The sequence below is a fragment of the Megalobrama amblycephala genome, linkage group LG7 (genome assembly GCF_018812025.1).
Source record: "Megalobrama amblycephala isolate DHTTF-2021 linkage group LG7, ASM1881202v1, whole genome shotgun sequence".
NCBI classification, from domain to species: Eukaryota; Metazoa; Chordata; class Actinopteri; order Cypriniformes; family Xenocyprididae; genus Megalobrama; species Megalobrama amblycephala.
In genome coordinates, this window is record NC_063050.1 from 24,443,118 (window position 1) to 24,467,679 (window position 24,562).

A 24,562-nucleotide genomic window follows, 5' to 3' on the forward strand; every position below is an offset into this window, starting at 1 on the left:
TAGTCAAATGAAACAATCAAACTTAGCCTCATTGCTTGGCTACTTAAGTAGCCTTGTTGACAAGTATGGGTGAGTAAGGGCAAAACACTACAGTCGATGGCAATAGCACTTGTTTTTCTAGAAAAAGTTGGGTGCAATGCAAAATGCATTACTCATCACAAATATATTGGAGTAAAGAGTACATATTTATTCAAAAATGTAGTGAAGTAGAGAGTAACTCAGTCAAAGTGCAAGGTAGCCAAAAAGATAGTAAAGTACAGTAACTAATTACATTTACTCAAATATTTTACACCACTGGTGAAATATGACAAATGTGTGTTCACAACATCAACTGCGTAGGAGACTGACAGGGGAGAGAAGAAATTGTGGAATAAAGTCATTATGTTTGTTTTGTTTTTATGCACAAAAAGTGTTCAGTCACATGGACTATTTTAACGATGTCTTTAATACTTTTCATGGACCTCGAAAGGTGCAATGACATTGCTGGCTATGTGTGGTTCAGAAACTTCATAAATTTCATAAAAAATATCTTAATTTGTGTTCCGAAGATAAACGAAAGTCTTACGGGTGTGGAACGAGTAATTAATGACGGAAATTTCTTTTTTTTGTGAACAAACCCTTTAAAGCTACAATATGTAGATTTCGCCACTAGAGGTCGCCTATTCAAAACAAAGGTGTAGCTTGATGATGCCGAGTTTGAGCGCGAAATCTTGGGAGATGTTGTGTGGAAAAGAATCGGGATAGGACTCAAGCAAAAATCATGTTCATGGATGAGATTTTTAACGTTACTTTAAGTATGAAGCAGCGCAGGGTCGAGTGCTGTGGGAGCTGAATGAGGCCGCAGGAGCAATTGCTAATGAGAGACGAACGTGACATTCCTTGCGAGCAGAGGAACTTTTATTATGCTGCAGTCACCGCTTCCACTTCATCTGCTCAATTGCATGAGGTAACACAGCGCTGTTTATCATATTAGATACATTTGACTGTGTTGAAAATGATGTTATAACGTTACTCTGTGCGTTCACTCGGCGGCTGCTGTGAGACACTTGTCATATACTGCAGTAAGCTAGATCAATATTAGAATCTCATATATTAATAAATGCTGCTATATTATAAATGGCATGCAATTAATTTTAAAACTTATTGTATGATGGAGAAAATGCTGTGGTAATTAGCTACTTGACAAAATAGTGTTTTTCTCTGAGGCATGGTACTATTGGAAATTTAAGAAAACTACCTATATTTAAACAATAAGACTAAACATGTTGAACTATATAACAATTTCGTTTTCTGTCTATTAATGTAACCAAACAGTTCCCTTGTCTAGTAAAACACATAATATATTAAAGCGTCTTTGGTGTTTCCATGGTTTCTACAAAATAAAACTGTAAACCGAGGGTAATGTGAATACGTTTTGTATCCTTGGTTAAAATCGCGATTTTCTAACAATTTACAAATAGTTGGAAACATTTGGGATATTGTGAGTACTGTAAAATATAACACTGGCTTAGTGGTTTTTGGATATTTTACTGCAAAAATCTTACATATTGTGCCTTTAAATCATTCCTGTCCCTTGAGAAAGGTGCGAGGCCCCCTAGTGGCCCACGGTTGAAAACAACTGCGTTCGTAGAGAAATAATAGATTGTTTTTTTAGGACCCTGAGGAGGAGTAGCTCTTGTCCTCTCCTCCGTGGCTTTCATGTAGGTGTGTGGTGAGTGTCGGCCTGATATGAGTGCCAGTGAAGGGATGAAGAGAACAGCGGACGGTCACGCGTGTCCAGCATGCGCACATACAGCTCTGCGCGTCTCATCTCATCATGATCGGGACTCACCCCAACTATAGCGTCTGTCCTTGAATTGTACAGTTCCTGGATTTGTGGACTACTGGGACTTTCACATCCATTTATTTCTCGTAATATATATATATATATATATATATTTTTAACAAGTCTTCCTTCTTTAGCTGTATAAAAAGTTAAAGAGAACAGCTGCTTTGACTGATTTCTTACAGAAAAATCTAATTTGTTGAAAGTCCTAAAAAAGGAAGAAATAGGCTACCACGAAAGACAACCGGTGCAATTATTCAGAAACAACATCACAAAAACAAGCTTTTTTTCAAGGTCCAGCGCTTTGACTTTCAGGAAATAAACATGTCCAGCAGAAGCATCGAGTGGGAGCATTTCGAGGAGCGCGAGAAGAGTCACCGGTCCCCGCGAGGCAGCGGCGGTTCTCATTCTGGCTCGCGGGGTAATGGGCTCGTGCCCAGTCCCGCTCATAGCGCGCACTGTAGCTTCTACCGCACACGCACTCTGCAGTCGCTCACCTCCGAAAAGAAAGCGAAAAAAGTTCGCTTCTATCGGAATGGTGATAAGTACTTCAAGGGCTTGGTGTACGCGGTGTCCGGTGACCGCTTCAGGTCTTTCGACGCGCTGCTGATGGAGCTCACCCGCTCCCTCTCTGATAATGTGAATTTACCGCAGGGAGTCCGGAGCATCTATGCTGTAGAAGGGGGAAAGAAGATCACCAGCCTGGACGAGTTACTTGAAGGTGAGATTGAAGATTGTGCAGGTGCAAATGTAGACACAACGACACTTAAAATTCCATGTGACATCCAATAAAGCACAACTGGCAATGGCATGATCCCACTTCCCACAAGAATGCATTGTTAGCAATGTTGTCAGTGTAGGTAACTTTTCCAAGTCTCTCACGCACATACATACCGGATTTTCAATTCACGCTGCAATTTTTAGTTGTCTACTTACTGGCTTGACTGTTCTGCATATTGCGAAGACATTGCAAATAAATACAATAAAAAGGTAACTATAGGCTAATGTTATAGACATATAATGTAAAATGTATTAAAATAAAAATAAAAGCTGCCTCATAAGTACTCACTGTACTTATACGTATATAAAGTCTGTCTAATTTTCCGAGTTAACTTTAAATATTACAAGCCATGATAAACAAGGAAAATCTAACCCCCTGGCCTTAGAAAGTTTACTGTACTTAATTCACTATTAGCTGATGAAGAGTATTGAGTAAGATACAGCAAGTCTCTTCAGTAAGTCACTTAAGGCCACAGTCATAAATTCCCTATTGCTTGCCTGACTAAACTTTAAAATAGACATGGAACGTAATCTTAAATCTTAAATCTTAAATCTTTCACCCAAAAATGAAAATTCTGTCATATATTTACCCTCACATTGTTCCGTCTGTGGAACACAAAATAATTGTTTAAACTGTTTTTATGCATATAATGAGAGTCAGCGGGATACAAAACAACACTGGATCTGCTGACTTTCACTGTACAGACAAAAAACACTGAGACATATTTCAAAAAAGTCATAAAGATTTGGCACAACAGTGAGTAAACAATGGCAGAATTTATTTATTTATTAATTTTTTTGGTAAACTATTCCTTTAACTGACAATGATTATGCAAGCCTTTACTCATTCAAAATGAATGTATTGCTTTATCTAAATGTTAATAATGTGCTCTTAGAATACCTTTTTGATATAGTCATGTTATAGTAAGTAGACTAGACTGTCTTTAAAATAAATAAATAAATAAATTTATGGGCCTTGTTGTTGCATATGGTATTTCAACAATAGATTGAATGGAGAATTCATTGCATAATTAAAGCTTTTAATGTGGAAAATCATGTTATTCTAAACACACAATTCAAGCTGTATAAGTATTTATTTTACTAAATTAGTTTGCAAGCACAATTCCAGCTGCATGTGAGATTGTGACGCAGAATGTGGCTCTGTGTTTGCTCAATGATGCAATTGTACAAGTGCTTTGCATTTGAAGTGCCGAGCTCAGCATCTCTTCACGCTGACTGAGGGTTGGCTTAGTTCTCTTTTGTGTTACAAATCTGTGTAAAGTCTTACACTCGCATGATCAAAGCTATGAATGCTATTTGCTAAAGATCGCCAGGAACAGGCAGCTACAGTATGTTGGAGTGTTTGTAGTGACACTGCTTATTGTGCTGGCAAACCTAACTTTGTTGTACATCAGGGTCCCATCTGGCGACAAGGCATGACTGGTTATGGGAGGGTGATGGAGGGTTCAGAACCCTTGTGGTTGTTCCAGTCCACACCTGAGGCCCATGTGAATGACATCCATATTACTATATTTCCCACCCACACACATATTATGTCAAATAGCTGCCATCTGATTTTGGGTCAGATTTTTGTCAGTAATAGTGACCCCATCTGGAGTCTACTTCATTAATTAGCCTTTTGTTAATTTCTCAGCTTAATAAAGCCCACTGCCTTGGGAGTCCCTCCCTCCTATTTCTGAGGCAAACTGGGTGAAATTGAGATTTTATGATCCAGTGGCGGTAACAATGACATTTATGTTGTGGATGAATGGTTGTAGTTCTGGGGTCATTGGTAGAACTAAATCTTGATTTATGAGTATTTTATCTGAAAATGCTTTACAAATTTGCATGCATGGCATTACCATTGCCTGGCTTTTGGTTTTTTTTTTTTATTTTGCTATATTTTAAAGGTGGGGTATGTATTTTTTCAACAACACTGTTTGGAAGTTAGTTGGGCTGACACCAACAACAAACATCTAACCAGTCAGCATTAGGGGGTGTATGATGGCCGAGGAGACAGAATGAGCAAGAGGGAGATTTGAAAAGAAAAAAAAAATACAGAAAGAGAGATATCACCGGAATGAAGGTATATGACTTGGCAAGCACTTTAGGACCAGCGTTAAAATTAGAAAAGCTTTCCAGCGCTGGAGAGAGCTAAGCGGGAAGGCCTGAAAACAGACGTGGAGGCTGCTTTGATTCCGCTTTACATGTGAGTAACTCTGGGTTTGAGTGTCATTGATTGTCTGGAGCTGCTGTGCTGTTGGTGACTAACAACAAACTCTTGTTTGTATTTACTCTTGTGTACTATACGTTAATTTTTTGTGTTTCCTTTTCATTCGTTCATCATCTGCGCTTTATTTTTTGTGAAGCGTTTTGTTGCACAACAGCTGTGATAAATAGACATCCACTCTCGCACTGTGTGTGTAACAGTGGCTAGCTTGTGAGAGTTGTGCAGGTAAAACACGGCACACTGATGACCGCTAGAGAAATGCGGTGTTTGGCATCATTGTCAGTGCACTCGCCTCGCCTGCCAGAAGTGGATGTGCCGGGGTTTGAGACCGACTCGGAGCAGGGTGGTTAGGATTGGAGGGTGAGTTTTGGAGGCAGAGCAATGAAGAAAGGGGTGTGTTTGTTTGGGTTGATTTCAAACATCAGCAATGTCCAACAGCGTTTTTGAAAAAATACATACCCCACCTTTAATATGTACTGTAGACTAAACATGACATATTTTGTGCATCAAAGCGCACAGACCATGTACGTTGTTATATTGCACATTTCTTCATGCTCTCATGTGAATAAACAAATGTTTCATTCACACTAGGTGAGTCATATGTTCTCAGTTGCCTCTCTTAGCTACTAAGATGAGAAATATATATGATTTATTATGAAGGTAACACTTAACTAATGTTAACTAATGAACCTTATTGTAAACTACATTAGTTAACATGAACTAATAATGAACTGCACTTATACAGCATTTATTAATCTTTGTTCATGTTAATTTCAACATTTACTAATACATTATTAAAATCTTGTTAACATTAGTTAATGCACTGTGAACTAACATGAACAAATAATGAACAACTGTATTTTCATTCACTAACGTTAACTAAGATTAGTAAATACAGTAACAAATGTATCGCTCATGGTTAGTTCATGTTAGTTACATTAACTAATGTTTAACTAATGAACCTTATAGTAAAGTGTAACCGATATGAATATATATATGATTTTCCTCTCAGTTTGATGCCACTAGTTTCACCAGGGGCTATAAACTTTGCAATTCAGATTTAGATGAAATTCAGATTTTTTTTTTCTTTTTCTCTAAATAGTTCTTATGCAATGAAGCTCAACATTTTGGTGTGCATAGCTAGGAGCAATGATGATTTATATTTTGCCATTGTTTGCTCATTTTTTTTCAGTGTGAAACTTAAATATATTCTCAAACATTAAATGATGTATTTGATCCAGACTCAAACATATTCTGTTTCTATTTTTGAGGTTATAAACTTCAAATTCAAGTGGTGTTAAGGTATTTATTTAGAACTGTGCTGGATCAACCTGATCTCCTGGCACAGAGAATATAGAGACTCTTTATATGCAGAAATCACCTTTTACATGCAACTGGTTTGCAATATTTCCCTGTTGACTTTAATTAGTTGTCTAGCAACAGCATTCCAACAGGCATCAGTCTGTTGCTTGTTTAAAATAAAAAGTCAAAATATGTTAAAGGTAGGTTTCATAAGGTTTAGGGTTAGATTTAAGAAAAGAATTATCAGTCTTTATGTATTTAAAATTGTATTGGTCAATTCATTCCTCATCCATAGAAAGCTTAGAGCGGTGCAACTGGTGGGACAGAGGGCCGAGGGCCTGACTCACACCATGACTCACATTGTCAACCTGTCACTCACATTAGATCAACCAATAGCAAAACATGACAAATTATCAAATAAATTCCCTATGGACAAAATCAAATCCCACCTTATATTTTTTTCTTGTTCAAGAAGCCATCTCACTCAGATATATGTCAAAATAGGAAAGAAAAGGCTATCACAACTTCCAAATCATGCCAACTTTATCACATGGATCACTTTACTACCATAAAGCTTAATCTGATCAGCAAACATTAAGCAAAATCACAAGAGTAAGAATGATGTTATGCTGAATATCTTGACAAATCAAAGTAGAGGAATGAAACTAACAGAGTAAATGGAAAAAATAGTATACAAAATATATCACACAAAGTCATTTTGATTGGTATCTTGAGTTACAAATTGAATATATCGCTAATCATGCTCAAGTCTTGATGCATGTTTTTCCTGCTATTTCATCTAAAGTCAACTCATATGTTGTAAAAAAACACATTCAGACATGTTTTCTTTGAGGTAGGTAGGAAGCAGGAGGGAATGTTTGGTTTCGAGGGTTGTTGGTCCTCTTTTGATACACTGGCCTGTCTTTTGTCCTGACAGCAATGCACTCCTCAGGATGACAAAGCTCCATTTTCAGACCAGCTGCCTCTGCTGTAGTGCCAAGATGTGCCATCACACATAAACAGGCATGGCCTTTATGCTGCCATGCACACTTGCATGGGCTTTAAGTATTTAACATAATGTTTATCAAATAAGCCGATGTTCAGTTTCATAAAAATTGTCATAGTGAACTCCATAATGAAAGTATTAATGCAACATTACTTGGGCAATAATGTTTCATTCTTGTGGTATTCATTTATATGGTCTATTGGGTTGTGAAGTATCGCTGTGGGAATGGGAGTGCCTACTTGCCAACAGTTACATTGGAATTCCTGCAAAAAGGAAAATACTTTGCTTTGGACTTTGTCCAAAACCACAGCTGAAAAGTGTAGACAGGCAGAGCTGGGGTCACAGATGGGATAAGTGTTTTTATTTTTATTTTATTTAACCCAACCCAACTCTTTGCAGTCTCTGAGTATCTTGGATGTGTACATTTATAATGGCAGTTACAAATTGTGGTATAGGTGCTGAGGTCTTTCATATGGAAGCATGTATCACAGCTAGTTTGGTTCATTCTGGAGTCTTATTTTGATTTTCATTTTATTATTATGTTATTGTTCCCATATTCTCAGTTCCTGTGTTTAGTTCCTGTTCCCTTGGTTGTCATGGTTTCACAGTTCTTATTTGTTTCCTTGGTTATTGATTATGTTCATCACCTGTGTCTAGTTTAGTTTTTCATTATCCAATGCATTTAGGGTATGTTTTCATTGCACTGTTTTCAACTAAATAGGGGAAACTTTTTATGTGTTTTTTAGCTGTTCATTTACACCACAACTGTGGTTTGGGGGCCTGAAACTGCAAACCTTTTTCAAAGTGCAAGTTTTTTTAAAAACTATACTGTTATTGTCTCTGTGTAAACTACAAAAACACAAATTTGTTAAAATGGTGACGTCATGCGCATGCATATTATGTGTCCAGTCTGTAGGCACGTATTGTTTTTACATAGTGACATCGCCAACTACTGGCCTGGCATGCATAGTACAGCGGTTTTAGGCCTAGTCGTTTTCATGGATCCTTGTGAATCGTTTTGACAACATTGTCTGTATGTGAAAAACACAAAGGAAACATTTTTCTGTTTTTTGTAGATCATTGTTGTGTAAACGTACCCTTAAACTCCTGAGATTCTTCAGTTCACAGTGATCCTTACCTCCAGTACGCCTCATGACTCAATGTGACAGCATCTGTCTGTCTCAGAGTAAAAAAAAAAGAACTGTAATAATATATTTATACTAATAAATAAATTGTGACTTTACATTTCACAACTGCAACTTCATATCTCAGAATTACAAAGTTCTAAATCTCATGATTATGACTTCATCTTCATATCACACAATTGTGCCTATACAGTTGCAAGAAAAAGTATGTGAACCACTTGCAGAATCTGTGAAAATATTAATAATTTTAACAAAATAAGGGAGATAATACAAAATGCATGTTATTTTTTATTTAGTACTGTCCTGAGTAAGATATTTTACACAAAAGATGTTGACATATAATATAAAAAAATAGCTGAATTTATTAAAATAACCCCATTCATAAGTATGTGAACCATTGATTCTTAATACCGTGTGTGGTTACCTGGATGATCTACGACTGTTTTTTGTGTTTTGTGTTGTTCATGAGTCTCTTGTTTGTCCTGAGCAGTTAAACTGAGCTCTGTTCTTCAGAAAAATCCTCCTGGTCCTGCAGATTCTTCAGTTTTTCAGCATTTTTTGCATATTTGAACCCTTTACAACGGTGACTGAATTATTTTGAGATCCGCCTTTTCACACTGAGGACAACTGAGGGACTCAAACACAACTATTAAAAAAGGTTCAAACATTCACTGATGCTCCAGAAGAAAACACGATGCATTAATAGATGGGGGTGAAATCATTTGGAATTTGAAGATGAAGGTAAATTATATTTAATTTGTCTTCCGGGAAACATGCAAGTATCTTCTGTTGCTTCTGAAGGGCAGTACTAAATGAAAAAAAATGACATTCAAGCGAAATAAGAAAAATTTGGACCTCTTCATCCTGTTCAAAAGTTTTCACCCCCCGACTCTTAATGCATCGTGTTTCCTTCTGAAGCATCAGTGAATGTTTGAACCTTTTTTAATAGTTGTGTTTGAATCCCTCAGTTGTCCTCCATGTGAAAAGATGGATCTCAAAATAATACAGTCACTGTTGTAAAGGGTTCAAAAATGCAAAAGATGGTGGAAAACTGAAGAATTTTTGGGACCTTGAGATTTTTTCTGAAGAACAGAGCTCAGTTTAACTGCTCAGAATAAACAAGGGACTCATGAACAACCATCACACAAAAAAAACAAAAAAAAAACAGTCGTAGATCATCCAGGTAACCACACACAATATTAAGAACCAATGGTTCACATACTTTTGAACTGGGTCATTTTAATAAATTCAGCTATTTTTTTGTCTAATGGATTATATGTAAACATCTTTTATGTAAAATATCTTACTCAGGACTAAATAAAAAATAACATGCATTTTGTATGATCTCTCTTATTTTGTTAAAATTTTGCACATTTTCACAGATTCTGCAAGAGTTTCACATACTTATTCTTGCAACTGTATCTAAGAATTGTAACTTTATCTCAGAAATATGACTTTAAAACTCACAATGTGACTGTAGATGTCACAGTTGTGACTTTATATCTCACAATTAAGACATTCATTCTCATAATTGCAGTTTTACATTCCAAAATTCTCATAACTGTAACTTTATATCTCAGAGTGTTACTTTATTTCTTCTTTTAAACTTTGTCTCACAATTATCTGTTTTATTTTCTGTTTCACTGCAGAACTGGGCTTCCTTATCAGATTTGTTAGAATAAATTCTATAAATTTTTTTATTATATGTTTGGTTTACTTTCTCTTTAGTCAGTATCTAATAAAGTGAAAATAAGCTGTATCTATTCATACATTTTGCACAGAACATAATTCCATTCATCTTACTCTCTTCTTCTGATTTGGCAGGAGAAAGCTATGTGTGTGCTTCCAACGAACCCTACCGTAAAGTGGACTACACTAAGAACGTTAATCCCAACTGGTCAGTCAATGTGAAGACTGGGACGTCCCGCTCGATGCCGTCTCTTACCACTTCAAAGAATGAGCTCAGAGAACGAGAGAGCAAAGACTACATCAAACCCAAGCTGGTGACGGTCATCAGGAGTGGCGTCAAACCGCGCAAGGCTGTCCGGATCCTTTTGAATAAGAAGACGGCTCACTCCTTTGAGCAGGTGCTCACGGACATCACTGATGCCATTAAACTGGACTCTGGGGCTGTGAAGAGACTCTACACTCTGGAGGGCAAACAAGTAAGTGAAAGATCGAAAAGCCATTTAAAAAAATTTTTTAAATAAAGATATTTAAATTTAAGCTAAAGCTTAAAGGGGGTTAAAATGGTCCCTATGGTTTTAAACAGCATCATTAATCTGAAAAGTGATTTATGCTCTGGCATTGTCTGGAAACCATAGGAAACTAAGCGTATTACATCTGCTCTGGCCTAGTATCATTTGAACATCTTTACTTTGAAAAGCTATTACTTTTTATCCCTATGCTAAGACTGTCTAAACTTTGGGTCTGTTACTAACTTTAGTACATCTCTTCATGAGGAACACATTTTCCTCAAGCACCCATGCATTTTTTTTTCTTATTTTCAGTTTTTGACATTTTATCCATCCAATGGATCAGGGATTTTTGAAATGTCATCTCTGGAGATGGTTTACTAAGTTTTGTAGGTAACACTTTACAATAAGGTTCATTAGTTAACATCAGTTAAGTACATTAGTTAACATGAACTAATAATGAACTGCACTTCTACAGCATTTATTAATCTTTATTAATGTTAATTTCAACATTTACTAATACATTATTAAAATTTTGTTAACATTAGTTAATGCACTGAATTAACATGAACAAACAATGAACAACTGTTATTTATTAGTAAATACAGTAACAAATGTATTGCTCATGGTTAGTTCATGTTAGTTAATATATTAACTAATGAACCTTATTGTAAAGTGTTACCCTTTTTTAAATGTACAGATATATTGATTACATATCAGTCGATTAGTTGTTCTAGAAGTTAACATTTATCAGCTAGTCCTATTAAATATATAAACAAGTCACCTGCATTTAAAGGGTTAGTTCACCCAAAAATGAAAATTATGTCATTAATGACTCACCCTCATGTCGTTCCAAACCCGTAAGACCTTCGTTCATCTTCGGAACACAGTTTAAGATATTTTAGATTTAGTCCGAGAGCTTTCTGTCCCTTCATTGAAAATGTATGTACGGTAGACTGTCCATGTCCAGAAAGGTAATAAAAACATCATCAAAGTAGTCCATGTGACATCAGTGGGTTAGTTAGAAGTTTTTGAAGCATCGAAAATACATTTTGGTCCAAAAATAATAAAAACTACGACTTTATTCAGCATTGTATTCTCTTCCGGAATCCTTTCCATTGAATTGATTCCATTGAATTGATTCCATTGAATCCTTTCATCTGTCAGCGTTGGTAAAGCACTTTTACGTCATTGTTTTTGGCGATTAGGACATCCGCGACATGCACACTTACGCACCATTTTAAAAAATATAGCAATACCAAAATACAAACAATGTTGAATAGCTTGAATACAGCGTGCGTCTCCCTCAGACTGTAAACGAAGCTCAGGCGTATCGTAGTTTTTGTTATTTTTGGACCAAAATGTATTTTCGATGCTTGTTTTTATTACCTTTCTGGACATGGACAGTCTACCATACATACATTTTCAATGGAGGGACAGAAAGCTCTCGGACTAAATCTAAAATATCTTAAACTGTGCTCCGAAGATGAACGAAGGTCTTACAGGTTTGAAACGACATGAGGGTGAGTCATTAATGACGTAATTTTCATTTTGGGGTGAACTAACCCTTTAATCTATTTCACTGGATTTCTCCAATTGATGCTATACATACATTTAAGATATATTTAAACTAAAATAACCTTTTTTTGAATGCTCCAATAGAGCAATTTTCTGAAAAAATGAGGCCACACTTTAATATTTTATCACCTTTAATAAATGTGAATGGATGCTACCCTCAAGATACTCTCAAATAATGATCTAAGCTTTTGTAGTATAGATAGGGCAGAATTATACACCAGGAGCTGGTAATGACCACCTGAACCCTATTTAATTGTGAACGTGCTTGAGCCAATCCAGACAGGAAATCCAGATGGGGCATGACTTTAGTCACCTCTGTGATTGTTAGGACACTAAATCAAGTAATTCTCATTTCATTTATGTGGTTATGGTTAAACCAATCTGCAGTTCATTCTAAGGACAGCAAAGTGTCAAGTAAATTAATGCGTTTGATTCTGTTGCAGCTTCACATCATTCATTCATATTCTGTTTATATTTGTAAATATATTAATTGCTTGACCAGAAATGATCAAAATACTTTGGTTACGGTATTTACAGCAGTATCTGGAAAAAAGTAGTCAGGAACGCACATTATATTGGTACCTAGTGCTTGGCAAAGTATAATGTTAAGAACTGTCAGAAAGCACAATTATTATTCTGGTTATGACAGGGATACTGAGCATTCAGCCATGGTCTTTCCAACAGAGACAGTATTCAATACGTAGTGGGTCCCACTTTTTTTATCTTCTTTCATCTATACACCCAAACTTCCTTATCCTTTAAAGCTTTTTCATACAATGTATCTTTTGTTTCCTAAAAATTAAAATGTGGATTTTCAGCAAATGAAGAATACTTATTGTTCTATACAGAAGAAATTCTGAAGAATCTTCATGTAGAAATCTTATGAGGGCAGGGGAATTAGCCTCCTCTGTTCTCTTTCAAGAAGCCGGGGTACGTGGGGTATGTGGATTGCTGACATGTCTTGATGATGTCGTTGGGGATTCGACTCGGCAGTGGTGAATTGTTCATACGGAGCTCCTGGCTGCCTCTCGGCCACTGTGAATCTCTTTGGAATTTAGTGAGAGAACTCATGCGCATATTTAAAGTCTGTCCCGGCTTGATCTGCCTTAATTATGCAAAACTGCCTCCAAGAATTGCTTGGCAAATGTGAATGTCGAACTATTATGGTAATGTCTTAGACTGGTTTTGTATGAGTAAAGAATACAAAGAAAGTAGTTGAAATAAGTCACTCACCTCGTCCTCTGTTATTTGGGTGCATGATATTGGTGGAAGAAATATTGTCATTATTTTTTGACTGTTCTTTTAAGACCCTTTGACCTCATTTCAAAAGTCCCAAGGAGTCCCACAGGGCTCTGTTTTTGGCCCTTTCATTTCAATATTCACATGCTTCCTCTTAATCACATCTTGTCTGTTATTTATTTATTGTTAAATACATTCACATATATCGTATATTTTCTTGTTTTGAAAAAGATCTTCTACTCTTCTAATCGTACTTAATGTCGGCATCTAAGTATGGTTGCACTCTTACCTCCACAAATACAACAGTCCCAAAACTGAGGTTAGCACCAAAACTCTGCAATTTGTAGAAAACAGTTAAAATGCACTTTATGTCAAGCAGTCTTAACATGTGAAATGGACTTTTAGCCAAAAGTGCTCTACATTATTCATAGACTTTAGCTAATATTGAGCAGCCAATGGCAGTTTACCACTAAGGCTCTAGCGTTGTCCATGATTGGGATGAACATGTCATCTACCCCACAGTACAGGGAATCCTGATGTTTGTGAGTGGCTCAGTGGGAGTAGCTCATGGCAAACACACAAATAGCATAGTTTGTCGCTGATAAGTATTAAAAATGCATGATTGGATAGCACTGCAGTGATACCCATGCCTTTAAATAAATTCAGGAACATCCCTGTTTATCAAAGAGAAAATTTATGAAACAGCAGCAAATGGGAATTTTAGTGTTAGATTGCAATAGAGTCGAATAGACTTAGGGGGAATTTTTTTTTAAATGAATACTATTTAAAAATATATTTAAAATTATGTCTCTATTGTTTTTATAGGTAGCAACTCTTTTAGTGCTTGGTTGATTAGCATTTTTATTACATTGTAACACATATCTAATATATCTAATTTGTGCCTTGAATGTTTTAAAAATAGTCTTGGGACACCAAAGTGTATTTGTGCAATTTACCCATACTGTACATCATGCAACGTCAACTGGCGGCCCGCGGGCCAAATCCGGCCCGCCAGAGATTTCCATCCGGCCCCCAGAATAATACTGAATTCAGGAATAGCCTTGTAAGAGGAAAAAGTTTAGGGCTGGTCCGAATACCATTTTTTGATGAACATCGACTATTCGAAGCTTCGGAGAGAGGGGCTGAACATATTTTTCTCTCTAATAAAGGCAGGAATCTGTGTCTGTATATCCGTTTGCATTTTTATTATTTCGAGAACCGTTCATCCAATCGACTTCACAGGGGAGTGCAGTGTCGCATTTGGTGCAATATAGATGGACACGCGAGACGCGACACATTCAGAATTAATAAACTTTTAGTAAACTACAGTTAGAGCAGCGCGAGCGGGAAGCGGCGCACCTCACGCGGGCAGGGCTTATGCTCCGAGAACGGACACTGCACTAGTGATATAAAACGCACACACACAGGTCTGTTAAATTAAGCAATACTTTTAAGGTAGTCTAATAATTTTCTGACTAACAAATTGACACAGAAATTTAAACAAAGAAAAACGAAATTAAGTTAAATTAAAAACGAGATTAATTTAGATTGATAATAACGGGTAAAAATGCTAATACATTTTGTCTATTATTCTATTTTCCACAATGTCAAAGCAACAAAACACAAGCTCAGACATGCACAAACTCCGCTGTTCTGCGCTCTAGCCAGAGAACACTCCCGTTGCTGGAACACGCGTCGGTTCTATTTCTAGCATGCACGCGTTTTCTGTGTGGCTCGAGCGTGCCTGAGACGCGTGTCTCAGGGCCCTATTTTAACGATCTGAAACGCAAGTGTCAAAGCGCGAAGCGCAAGTAACTTTGTGGGCGGGTCTCGGCGCTGTTGCTATTTTCCCGGCGGGATAAATGGCTCTTGCGCCCGGCGCAAATCTAAAATGGGTTGGTCTGAAGTAGCTTCATTATTCATAGGTGTGGTTTGGGCGTAACGTGAAATAAACCAATCAGAGTGTCATCTCCCATTCCCTTTAAGAGCGAGATGCGCTCGCCCCATGGCGGATTGCTATTTACATGGCGTACACGCGATGAGTCAGTTAATATATATGTGTGTGTGTGTGTATTGGCACGATTGTTCAATTAATTAGCCAATTTCGTTCATCATTATAAGTAGTAATAGGCTGAATTGAAAATAGGTAGCCTAATTCTAATACACGCAATGACTATTCATCATTACATTTTTATATTTATGTACACAATAATATTCTTTTACACTGTAATCCTTTTGTTTTTAATATTTGGCATGTTTGTGTGATGCGCATCCCTGTGTGTAATAAGCAAAGTCAACGCGCACTGTGGACGCGCCCAGAGGCGCAGTTTCTGCCAACGCGCTCTAACAAAAAAATATTGCGCCATTGACTTTAGACCAGGTTTGAGTTGGTCTATGGCGCAGTCTATTTTCAGCTCCTTAAAATAGCAATGCGCGGGCAATGCGCCTGAACACACCTCCTTTTTTGCGCTGAACCGCCCAGGGAGCGCAAGTTCATTCACTAGTTTAGCGTCGTGCTTCTGTGGAGGGAAAAGCGCGCTTTGCGCGGGTGCAAAATAGGAATGACACATGCGTCGGTGTACAAAGTCAATTGCGCTGGGTGCAAGATAGTGCCCTCAGTGTGCAAACTCCAACCTGTTAAATATGGGAGCCGAAATAAAAACGGACACGCCACGCAGCTGAGTCGCTCACGCAGCCAGTGTGTCGCCGGCCTTATTCAAGGGGGAATGAGAACCGTTTTTTATTTTTAATCTAACGAAACAAAAAGCCTTCTGAAAAGTAGCTTGTGCCATAGCCTGCCTTCAGTCAAGAATGACGATAAACGCGTTCTCTCATTGAACATCTTTTATTGTTTCACGTGCTCATTTTTTCACAAATGTCAAAATTTTCCTTGCCTGGGATTTGCGCACAATTGCGTGACAGTGATGGACAGCTTGAAAGCCTCACAAATATGAAGCCTAAAATATCGCTATCGCCCCCTGGTGGCTTGCTGCAGTACAGGTAATATGTAAAAAATAACATAAATTTGGAATTAGAATTAGTATATCAAATAATAACATACAGTATTAGGATACAATTCGAATTTTATTTTATATTACGAGTATCTGGCCCTTACAGTGTCTGCAGTGAAAAATTCTGGCCCTTGGACAAATATAGTTGATGACCCCTGCTGTACATAAATTGGTCTACTCATTCGTTTCTCTGCAGTTTATCTTGTGTGCTCAGCTCACCTCAACGATTATGGTGAGGCGAGCACATAGCTCAGTACAGTTGGACTCTCACTGTGTCTTTTCTTAGCATTACAGTAAGATTAACGTCTTTGAATCTCTTTAAAACTGAGGAATGAGAAAGGGGATGAGAAAGAAAAACATTAAAGCCTTAAAATTGGAACTTTATATTTGCAGACATACACATACGCTTCCAAGAAACATTCAACTAGATCAAATCCATCAGACTGACTTAGATGAAACTTGTTTTACATTTAAGCTGCTTTTCATACACTGAATACACATCTTATTGCTTTCATGGTGTGTGTATGTAACTATACGTGTACACACACAAGACAGAATTTGCTTTAGAACTGTGTTTACTTGAGAGCTTTTTTGGTTGTTTCAAGCAAGGCATCCGCATCACTGCATGTCATATGTGATTACAGTTGATACACCCTCACTAGGACTGTGAAGAGTTTGAGGCGGCATGTCCTCAATGCACAGCTGCAAACACACTCGATGAAAAGAACGTCCTCTGCTCGAGAGAGTGTATATTGTGTCACTAGACTGTTGATGATATCGCTTGAGTGTCTACAGAGAACTGAAGCCCAGGGGTCCATATTGGCCAGGGTCATATTGGGTGGGATGTATTTTTGTTATTTGTGTATATACTATATTTACTTACACTAACATTCAAAAGTTTGGGCTTGGTAAGATTTTTTAATGTATTGCGCTCACCCAGGCATTTATTTTATCAAAAATACAGTAAAAATAGTAATATTGTGAAATATTAAAATAACTGTTTTCTATTTTAAAATGCAATTTATTTCTTTGATGGCAAAGCTGAATTACTCCAGTCTTCAGTGTCACATGATCCTTCAGAAATCATTCTAATATGCCGATTTGGCGCTTGAGAAACATTTCTTATTATCAGTGTTGAATACAGTTGTGCTGCTTAAGAATTTTTGTTGAAACTGAATTTTTTCAGGATTGTTTGGTGAATAGAAAGTTCAAAAGAACATTTTAAATACATACATACATATATATATATATATATATATATATATATATATATATATATATATATATATATATATATATATATATATATATAGTACAGTCCAAAAGTTTGGAACCACTAAGATTTTTAATGTTTTTAAAAGAAGTTTCGTCTGCTCACCAAGGCTACATTTATTTAATTAAAAATACAGTAAAAACAGTAATATTGTGAAATATTATTACAATTTAAAATAACTGTTTTCTATTTGAATATATTTCACAAAGTAATTTATTCCTGTGATGGCAAAGCTGAATTTTCAGCATCATTACTCCAGTCTTCAGTGTCACATGATCCTTCAGAAATCATTCTAATATGCTGATTTGCTGCTCAAGAAACATTTAATGTGTACAATTGTACAAAATATTTGTGTACAATATTTTTTTTCAGGATTATTTGATGAATAGAAAGTTCAAAAGAACAGTGTTTATCTGAAATCTAATTTTTGTAACATTATAAATGTCTTTACTGCCACTTTTGATTGATTTAATGCATCCTTGCTGAATAAAAGTATTCATTTCTTTCATTTCTTTTCAAAAAAATAAAAATAAAAATTCTTACTGACCCCAAACTTTTGAACGGTAGTGTATAATGCTACAGAAGCTTTATATTTCAGATAAATGCTGTTCTTTTGAACTTTCTATTCATCAAGGAATCCTGAAAAAAAAAAGTACACAACTGTTTTCAACATTGAAAATAATCATAAATGTTTCTTGAGCAGCAAATCAGCATATTAGAATGATTTCTGAAGGATCATGTGACACTGAAGACTGGAGTAACGATGCTGAAAATTCAGCTTTGCATCACAGGAATAAATTACTTTGTCAAATATATTTAAATAGTACACAGTTATTTTAAATTGTAATAATATTTCACAATATTACTGTTTTTTACTGTATTTTTAATTAAATAAATGTAGCCTTGGTGAGCAGACGAAACTTCTTTTAAAAACATTAAAAATCTTAGTGGTTCCAAACTTTTGGACTGTACTGTATATATATATATATATATATATATATATATATATATCATTATAAATGTCTTTACTGTCCCTTTTGATCATTTTAATGTGTCCCTGCTGAATTAAAGTATCGAGTATTGAAAAAAAAAATCTTACTTACCCCAACTTTTTGAATGGTAGTGTGTTTATATTCATCATCAGCTATTTTGCTATATACTATAATAAGCTTAATGTTTGCACTTCTTATAAGCCAATACCACATCCTTAAATAAGCTATGCCACTTTAAACAGGGTCACATAACCATCCGAGCCATTGCCTTGAAATCAAAGAAAGCCCTTCATCAAACAGTATATTATGAATATTTAGGGGTAACATGCATGTTAACACGATAGCCACTGGATGCCATCTGCTTCTGAGCATTCCGAGCCTAATTCTCAGCAGGTGGGGGTGGGGATGCTGAATCGTGGACACCCCACTGAGACTCCATCCAGCTCTGCTGTAATTGAACCTAAAGGCTGGGGGATTTAAAGTGCAGCTGGCAGGTGTGGGCCGCGTTTAGGGGGGCTAGTGGATCTGTACTAGCCAACACAAGACTCTCTCTCAGTCAGATACGCTTCTTAACGTCTAACTCCATGAATGCCAATCGCTCTTTTCCCTTTAGTTTTTTCCCTCTAAGGAGCTTTGCTTGGTTTTACATAACAGAAGCTGATGGAGAGATAGAATATGCACTTGTCTTTGGCAGGAGTTTACATTTGCGTTGCCAAATTAGTAATAAGTAAATAAAACAGACCAATTTTTGTTGTATTAGCCTAGATGTTAGATGCATTACGTCTTCTCAAAGCTGTGTGCTTTGTGATTAGCTGGTAATGGAAACCAATGACATGGTAATAGACTATCCATGATGGTTTTATAAATCTGCATGAGGACAAGTCGGTCTCCAGGGGAATAGCAGAGGGGAGGTACCATGTGAGTAGTCAAGAGGCTGGGAAGAGGGGTCGTACACTTAAGTTATCATTGCTAACCCATATGCACCCTACCGCCTCCATCTCTTCCTGCTGCCTCCTCATTGACCATGCAAATAGCACTTCAAAAACTCACAATTTGAGCTCTGTTGGTTTTAAAAGTCACATTGTACATTAGTTGAAAACACTCTACATCAATCTTAAGACCTTAAGCTTTTTCAAATCTGCTTAGAAATCAGAAATATGAATATGTCCCAAACACATGTTTTGTACCCAAGCCAATAATCTCAGCATGTAGTTGGAAAGGGATCTGATTTGCAAAGCTGCAGACTTGAACAAAAGTGAAAAAAATAAGTGGTCCTTAGATATATAAAGGGTCTAAATATGAATGCATAACACAGCAGAAAAAGTCTGCCGTGACTGTAAGTGACCTACAACAAAACAAACTGGGACAATCAAAATAACATCCCGTTAAAGTAAAATGTATAGACAGACTCCTGATTAGAATTCAGGTCAATGACAAATAACAGTACATGACAGTGAAAAAGAAAAATCATGTTTTATATTTCTGTCAGGTTCTTATGGTTTTGAAAAAACTATTATAGCATTTTCAGGAAAAAATTACATTTAATGACTCTAAAAATGCATGAGTCATTTTTTATGCATATTTCTGCATGTAGTTTTGCTATGGCACATAATTTATTTTTAAATATTAAGCTGTTTTTAAGCATCATAGCCTTGTTCAGCACTGAAAAATAGATACATAATTTGAGGGTAAGTGCAAATAAGAGCGGTCTAGTGTCTGAATAGGTGCTATGGGTATATGTGTCGGGTGCTGGACAGTGGGGGTTGGTGATTGACAAAGCCCTGGAGTACATTAGCATACTAAAAGCCTGACAGCGCTCTGTGTATGTATGACATCAGAATAATGTGAACAAGCAAATGATTTCTGATACAGTCTGATAGCAGAGACAAGACTTCAAATCACATCTCTTCAGGTATTTTAAATCACATTAGATCGTCAACTCACAGCAATAAATAGGACATTTTGTTTTCAGTACTTTACAGTCTGTCTGCTAGGGTTAATTTAGATGTCTACCATAATCTCTTTGACCTGTCAATCACCCATATTAGTTTTACCTTGCAGTCAGAGGGAAGGAATAATGCAATCGGATATGATTTTATCTCCCTGAAAGGCTTATATTTCAAATTAAATTAATTATTACACAAAACAGAGTGCATGTGGACATACACATTATTTGCTTCACTTGTTTTAAGGGCACATCGGGATTAAAAGACTAATCGAGGTCAAACTTAAAGTATCATGAATCTGAATAACTGTCATTGTTTGTCTTCTAATTAATACAAACATCACCATCTGCATATGCAGCATTAATATAACTAACAGTCTGTGTGGATGCTTCATGTAAGAAGCAGACAAAATAGAGTGTCTGGTGTCTATGGCTTGTCTGACAGGCCCTCCAGCCCCAGCAGGCATCGCTAGGAGACACAGAGCTGGCACACGACCAGAAACGTGTCAGTGGAGCCATCCGGGGTCACTGTGTGATCTCAGTGCCCTTTTTTGTTTTTATCTGCCCAGTCTGGAGTCTTTATCAAGTGAGTCTGACGGGTGCAGAAAAGGATTTCCACGTGCCCCATTGTTCACTGGCATCAGTTTCCTGTTTGTTGTCATTTTTCATTTTTGGTTTCTACTAGGGCTGACAAAATTAACATGCTAATTTTGCGATTTTATTTTTTTTTTCAGTTAAGCACATTAAAAATATTTAACACAATTAACGCAACATGCAGTTTTTTTTTTCTGTCATGCACTTTGGCTGCGCTATCATGCTATCATTTATGCAATTAAACCATTCAAAAAAAAAAAGAAGAACTCAAATCTGTTCTGGCACGCTGTCTGTGAAGCGGCTCTCTGTGAACAAACACCTGAATGCCTCATTGACTCACTGCTCTTGTCTTGACTGAATAACTTTTGTAGCTTTAATAAGGATTAATCTATATTCAATTTATAATTTATGCAGTGAAGACTGTGCATTGTTTGATTATTCAATTTCTGTATATTTACCTGTTAGACCTACCTGAAAGTCTTAAAGCACTATTTACAAGGTTACATGTTTCAAAAAACAATGACCGTTTACATGCATCGGTCAATTTTGAGATTTTGGGCTTTTTGGCTTCTCATAAAGTGTTTTTTCAGAGTAGTGGAAAGAAGACATCCAAAATACGTTTAAGTGTATCCTTTATAACGTCTGTAGATTTCAATGACAGTACATAAAGGCCGTTTTTTTCTCTTGAGTCAGTAACCAAACAGATCTCGACCCCCATTGATTACCATAGTATTTATTTCCCTTTCGTGGGAACTATCGACGCTACGTCGAATGACGTGATGGGTTCCCATCACGCCATTCGATGTAGCGTCTTGTTCCCTTACTCAGGGAACAAAGGTTACACCAGTAACCCGAGACGTTTTCCTACTATGGTAGTAAGTGGGAGGTGAGATCTGTTTGGTTACTGCCATTCTTCCAAATACCTTCTTTTGTGTACAGCAGAACAAAGAAATTCAGACAGGTTTGGAACAACTTGAGGGGGAGTAAATGATAACAGAATTTTTGGGTGAACTATCCCTTTAAATTAAAAGTTGTTATATTTTTAAAGCCTGTTAAATGCTAAAATTGATAGCTTTCTGTTATACTGTAATGTTGAATGGCTATAATTAATAAAAATCCATTTAATAGAGATATCAGTATCAGTGTCATTGATACTGGCCTTCATTCATAGTGCTTAGTAAAAAGATGCCAGTAAACAAATATTTAAAATATACAGTCTTTGTTGTTTCTACATTATTTTGGAGATTCAATGTGAAAGTATTACAAATTTTATTAAAAAACTTTACGGTTAGGTGTGAATAATCGTGATTAATTACAGAAAAAAAAGTGTGATTGATTCGTTCATTTTTTTTTTTTTTTAACAATTGACAGCACTCGTTCCTACACCTTCCTACACATTCACCAATTCCTGTCACTCATAAGTTTTTGGAAAATAAATAATGCAAGACATCAAATATAATGCTGTTTTTAAGACTCGTGTAAATCCCACACAGCAGATTTAGCGTGGGGGCATGATGCTGATGTTACTGTTGTTTGACAGCTCATCTCATCTCAGTGATAAATGAAAGCTGATGTCCCATTCTCCGCCTCGCCCTCATCAGTTAGACTTTTGATGACCGACTTCTGAGACTGCCTTTATTTTCTTTTGTGAGCAGTTGAAGCTGTCAGAGCTGCTTTAGCGCCACTGTAAAATGTTAAGTAAATGGTAAACAAGTAAATGTTAGGTAACCTAAAAAAAAATGTAAAAAAAAAAATTCTTCATGTGGTAACATCTAAATGAACTGGTTTTAATAACGTCATAAATATTTTTTATTATACAAAAGTTTTGATCCTTCAATCTGATTGGCCATGAGAATTAAAAAGTTTGAGGACAGATTTTGGAAGTCTCTTATTCTCAGGAAGGCTGCATTTAAAAATGTAGGAATATTGTGAAATATTATAATAGTTATTATGACATTTTTTCTCTTTTAATATAGTTTAAAAGGTCATTTATTCCTGTGACGGCAAAGCTGAATTTGTCTTTACTGTCAATTAATTAATTTAAAGGTGCCATAGAACGTCTTTTTAAAAGATGTAATATAAGTCTAAGGTGTCCCCTGAATGTGTCTGTGAAGTTTCAGCTCAAAATACCCCATAGATTTTTTTTAATTCATTTTTTTAACTGCCTATTTTGGGGCATCATTAAATATGCGCCGATTCAGGCTGCGGCCCCTTTAAATTCTTGTGCTCCCTGCCCCTGGAGCTCGCGCTTGCCTTAAACAGCATAAACAAAGTTCACACAGCTAATATAACCCTCAAAATTGATCTTTACAAAGTGTTCGTCATGCAGCATGTCTAATCGCGTAAGTACAGTGTTTATTTGGGTGTTTACATTTGATTCTGAATGAGTTTGAGGCTGTGATCTGTGGCTAACGGCTAATGCTACACTTTTGGAGAGATTTATAAAGAATGAAGTTGTGTTTATGAATTATACAGACTGTAAGTGTTTAAAAAATGAAAATAACGTCAGTTTTGGTAAACAATGGTAACTTTAACCACATTTAACAGTACATGCAACATGTTAACGAAACATTTAGAAAGATGATTTACAAATATCACTAAAAATATCATGATATCATGGATCATGTCAGTTATTATTACTCCATCTGCCATTTTTCGCTATTGTCCTTGCTTGCTTAACTAGTCTGATGATTCAGCTGTGCACAGATCCAGACGTCCTGCCCTTGTGTAATGCCTTGAACATGAGCTGGCATATGCAAATATTGGGGGCGTACATATTAATGATCATTACAGTCGGTGTTATGTTGAGATTCACCTGTTCTTCGGAGGTCTTTTAAACAAATGAGATTTATATGAGAAGGAGGAAACAATGGTGTTTGAGACTCACTGTATGTCATTTCCATGTACTGAACTCTTGTTATTCAACTATGCCAAGGTAAATTCAATTTTTAATTCTAGGGCACCTTTAATACATCCTTTCTGAATAAGAGTATTAAATTCTTTTTAAAAAAAATCTTATGGACCCAAATTTTTGAATGGTAGTTGTATGTTTAGCAATTGCATAATGCATGAAACAACAATATGGTCTTTTCCTACTACATTATGTGTACAATATTGAATAGTTATAAACTCACAGAGTTTTATTGATCTGTTCTTGACCCAGTCATTGCCAGTCTTTGAATTATGTACTTTTTGCATTATTTCATTTTCAGCTGAGCTCACTGATCTATTTTGCAGCAGAAGTGCCCCATTAAACATGACTTTAAACTGATCAGTTGCTGAACACACAATCGTAACTTAATTTTCTCTGTAAAAAGGCTCATTTGTCAACGCTTCCTTTAATGGCATCAATTATTTATGGCTGATGTGAGGAAAGCCTCTCCTGTGCTTCAGTAGCTAATGGTTGACAAACTCCTCCAATCCTAGAAGGTTCCAGCTCATCCAAAG

General features: G+C 36.3%; 1 protein-coding gene across 15 annotated transcripts in view; it reads left to right on the forward strand.

The window, feature by feature from the left end:
• Positions 1–1,565: 1,565 nt before the first annotated feature.
• Positions 1,566–24,562, forward strand: part of dclk2a (doublecortin-like kinase 2a) — a 64,268-nt gene continuing 41,271 nt past the window's right edge. For 2 of the 15 annotated variants that reach the window (XM_048196673.1, XM_048196681.1), the window contains exons 1-2: positions 1,640–2,546; positions 10,113–10,453. In XM_048196673.1, the coding sequence (XP_048052630.1) occupies positions 2,150–2,546; positions 10,113–10,453 (738 nt within the window). In that variant the 5' untranslated portion in view covers positions 1,640–2,149. Of the gene's footprint in view, positions 2,547–10,112; positions 10,454–24,562 lie in introns of all 15 variants that reach the window. The other 13 variants (XM_048196674.1, XM_048196676.1, XM_048196682.1 and 10 more) reach the window with 12 other exon arrangements.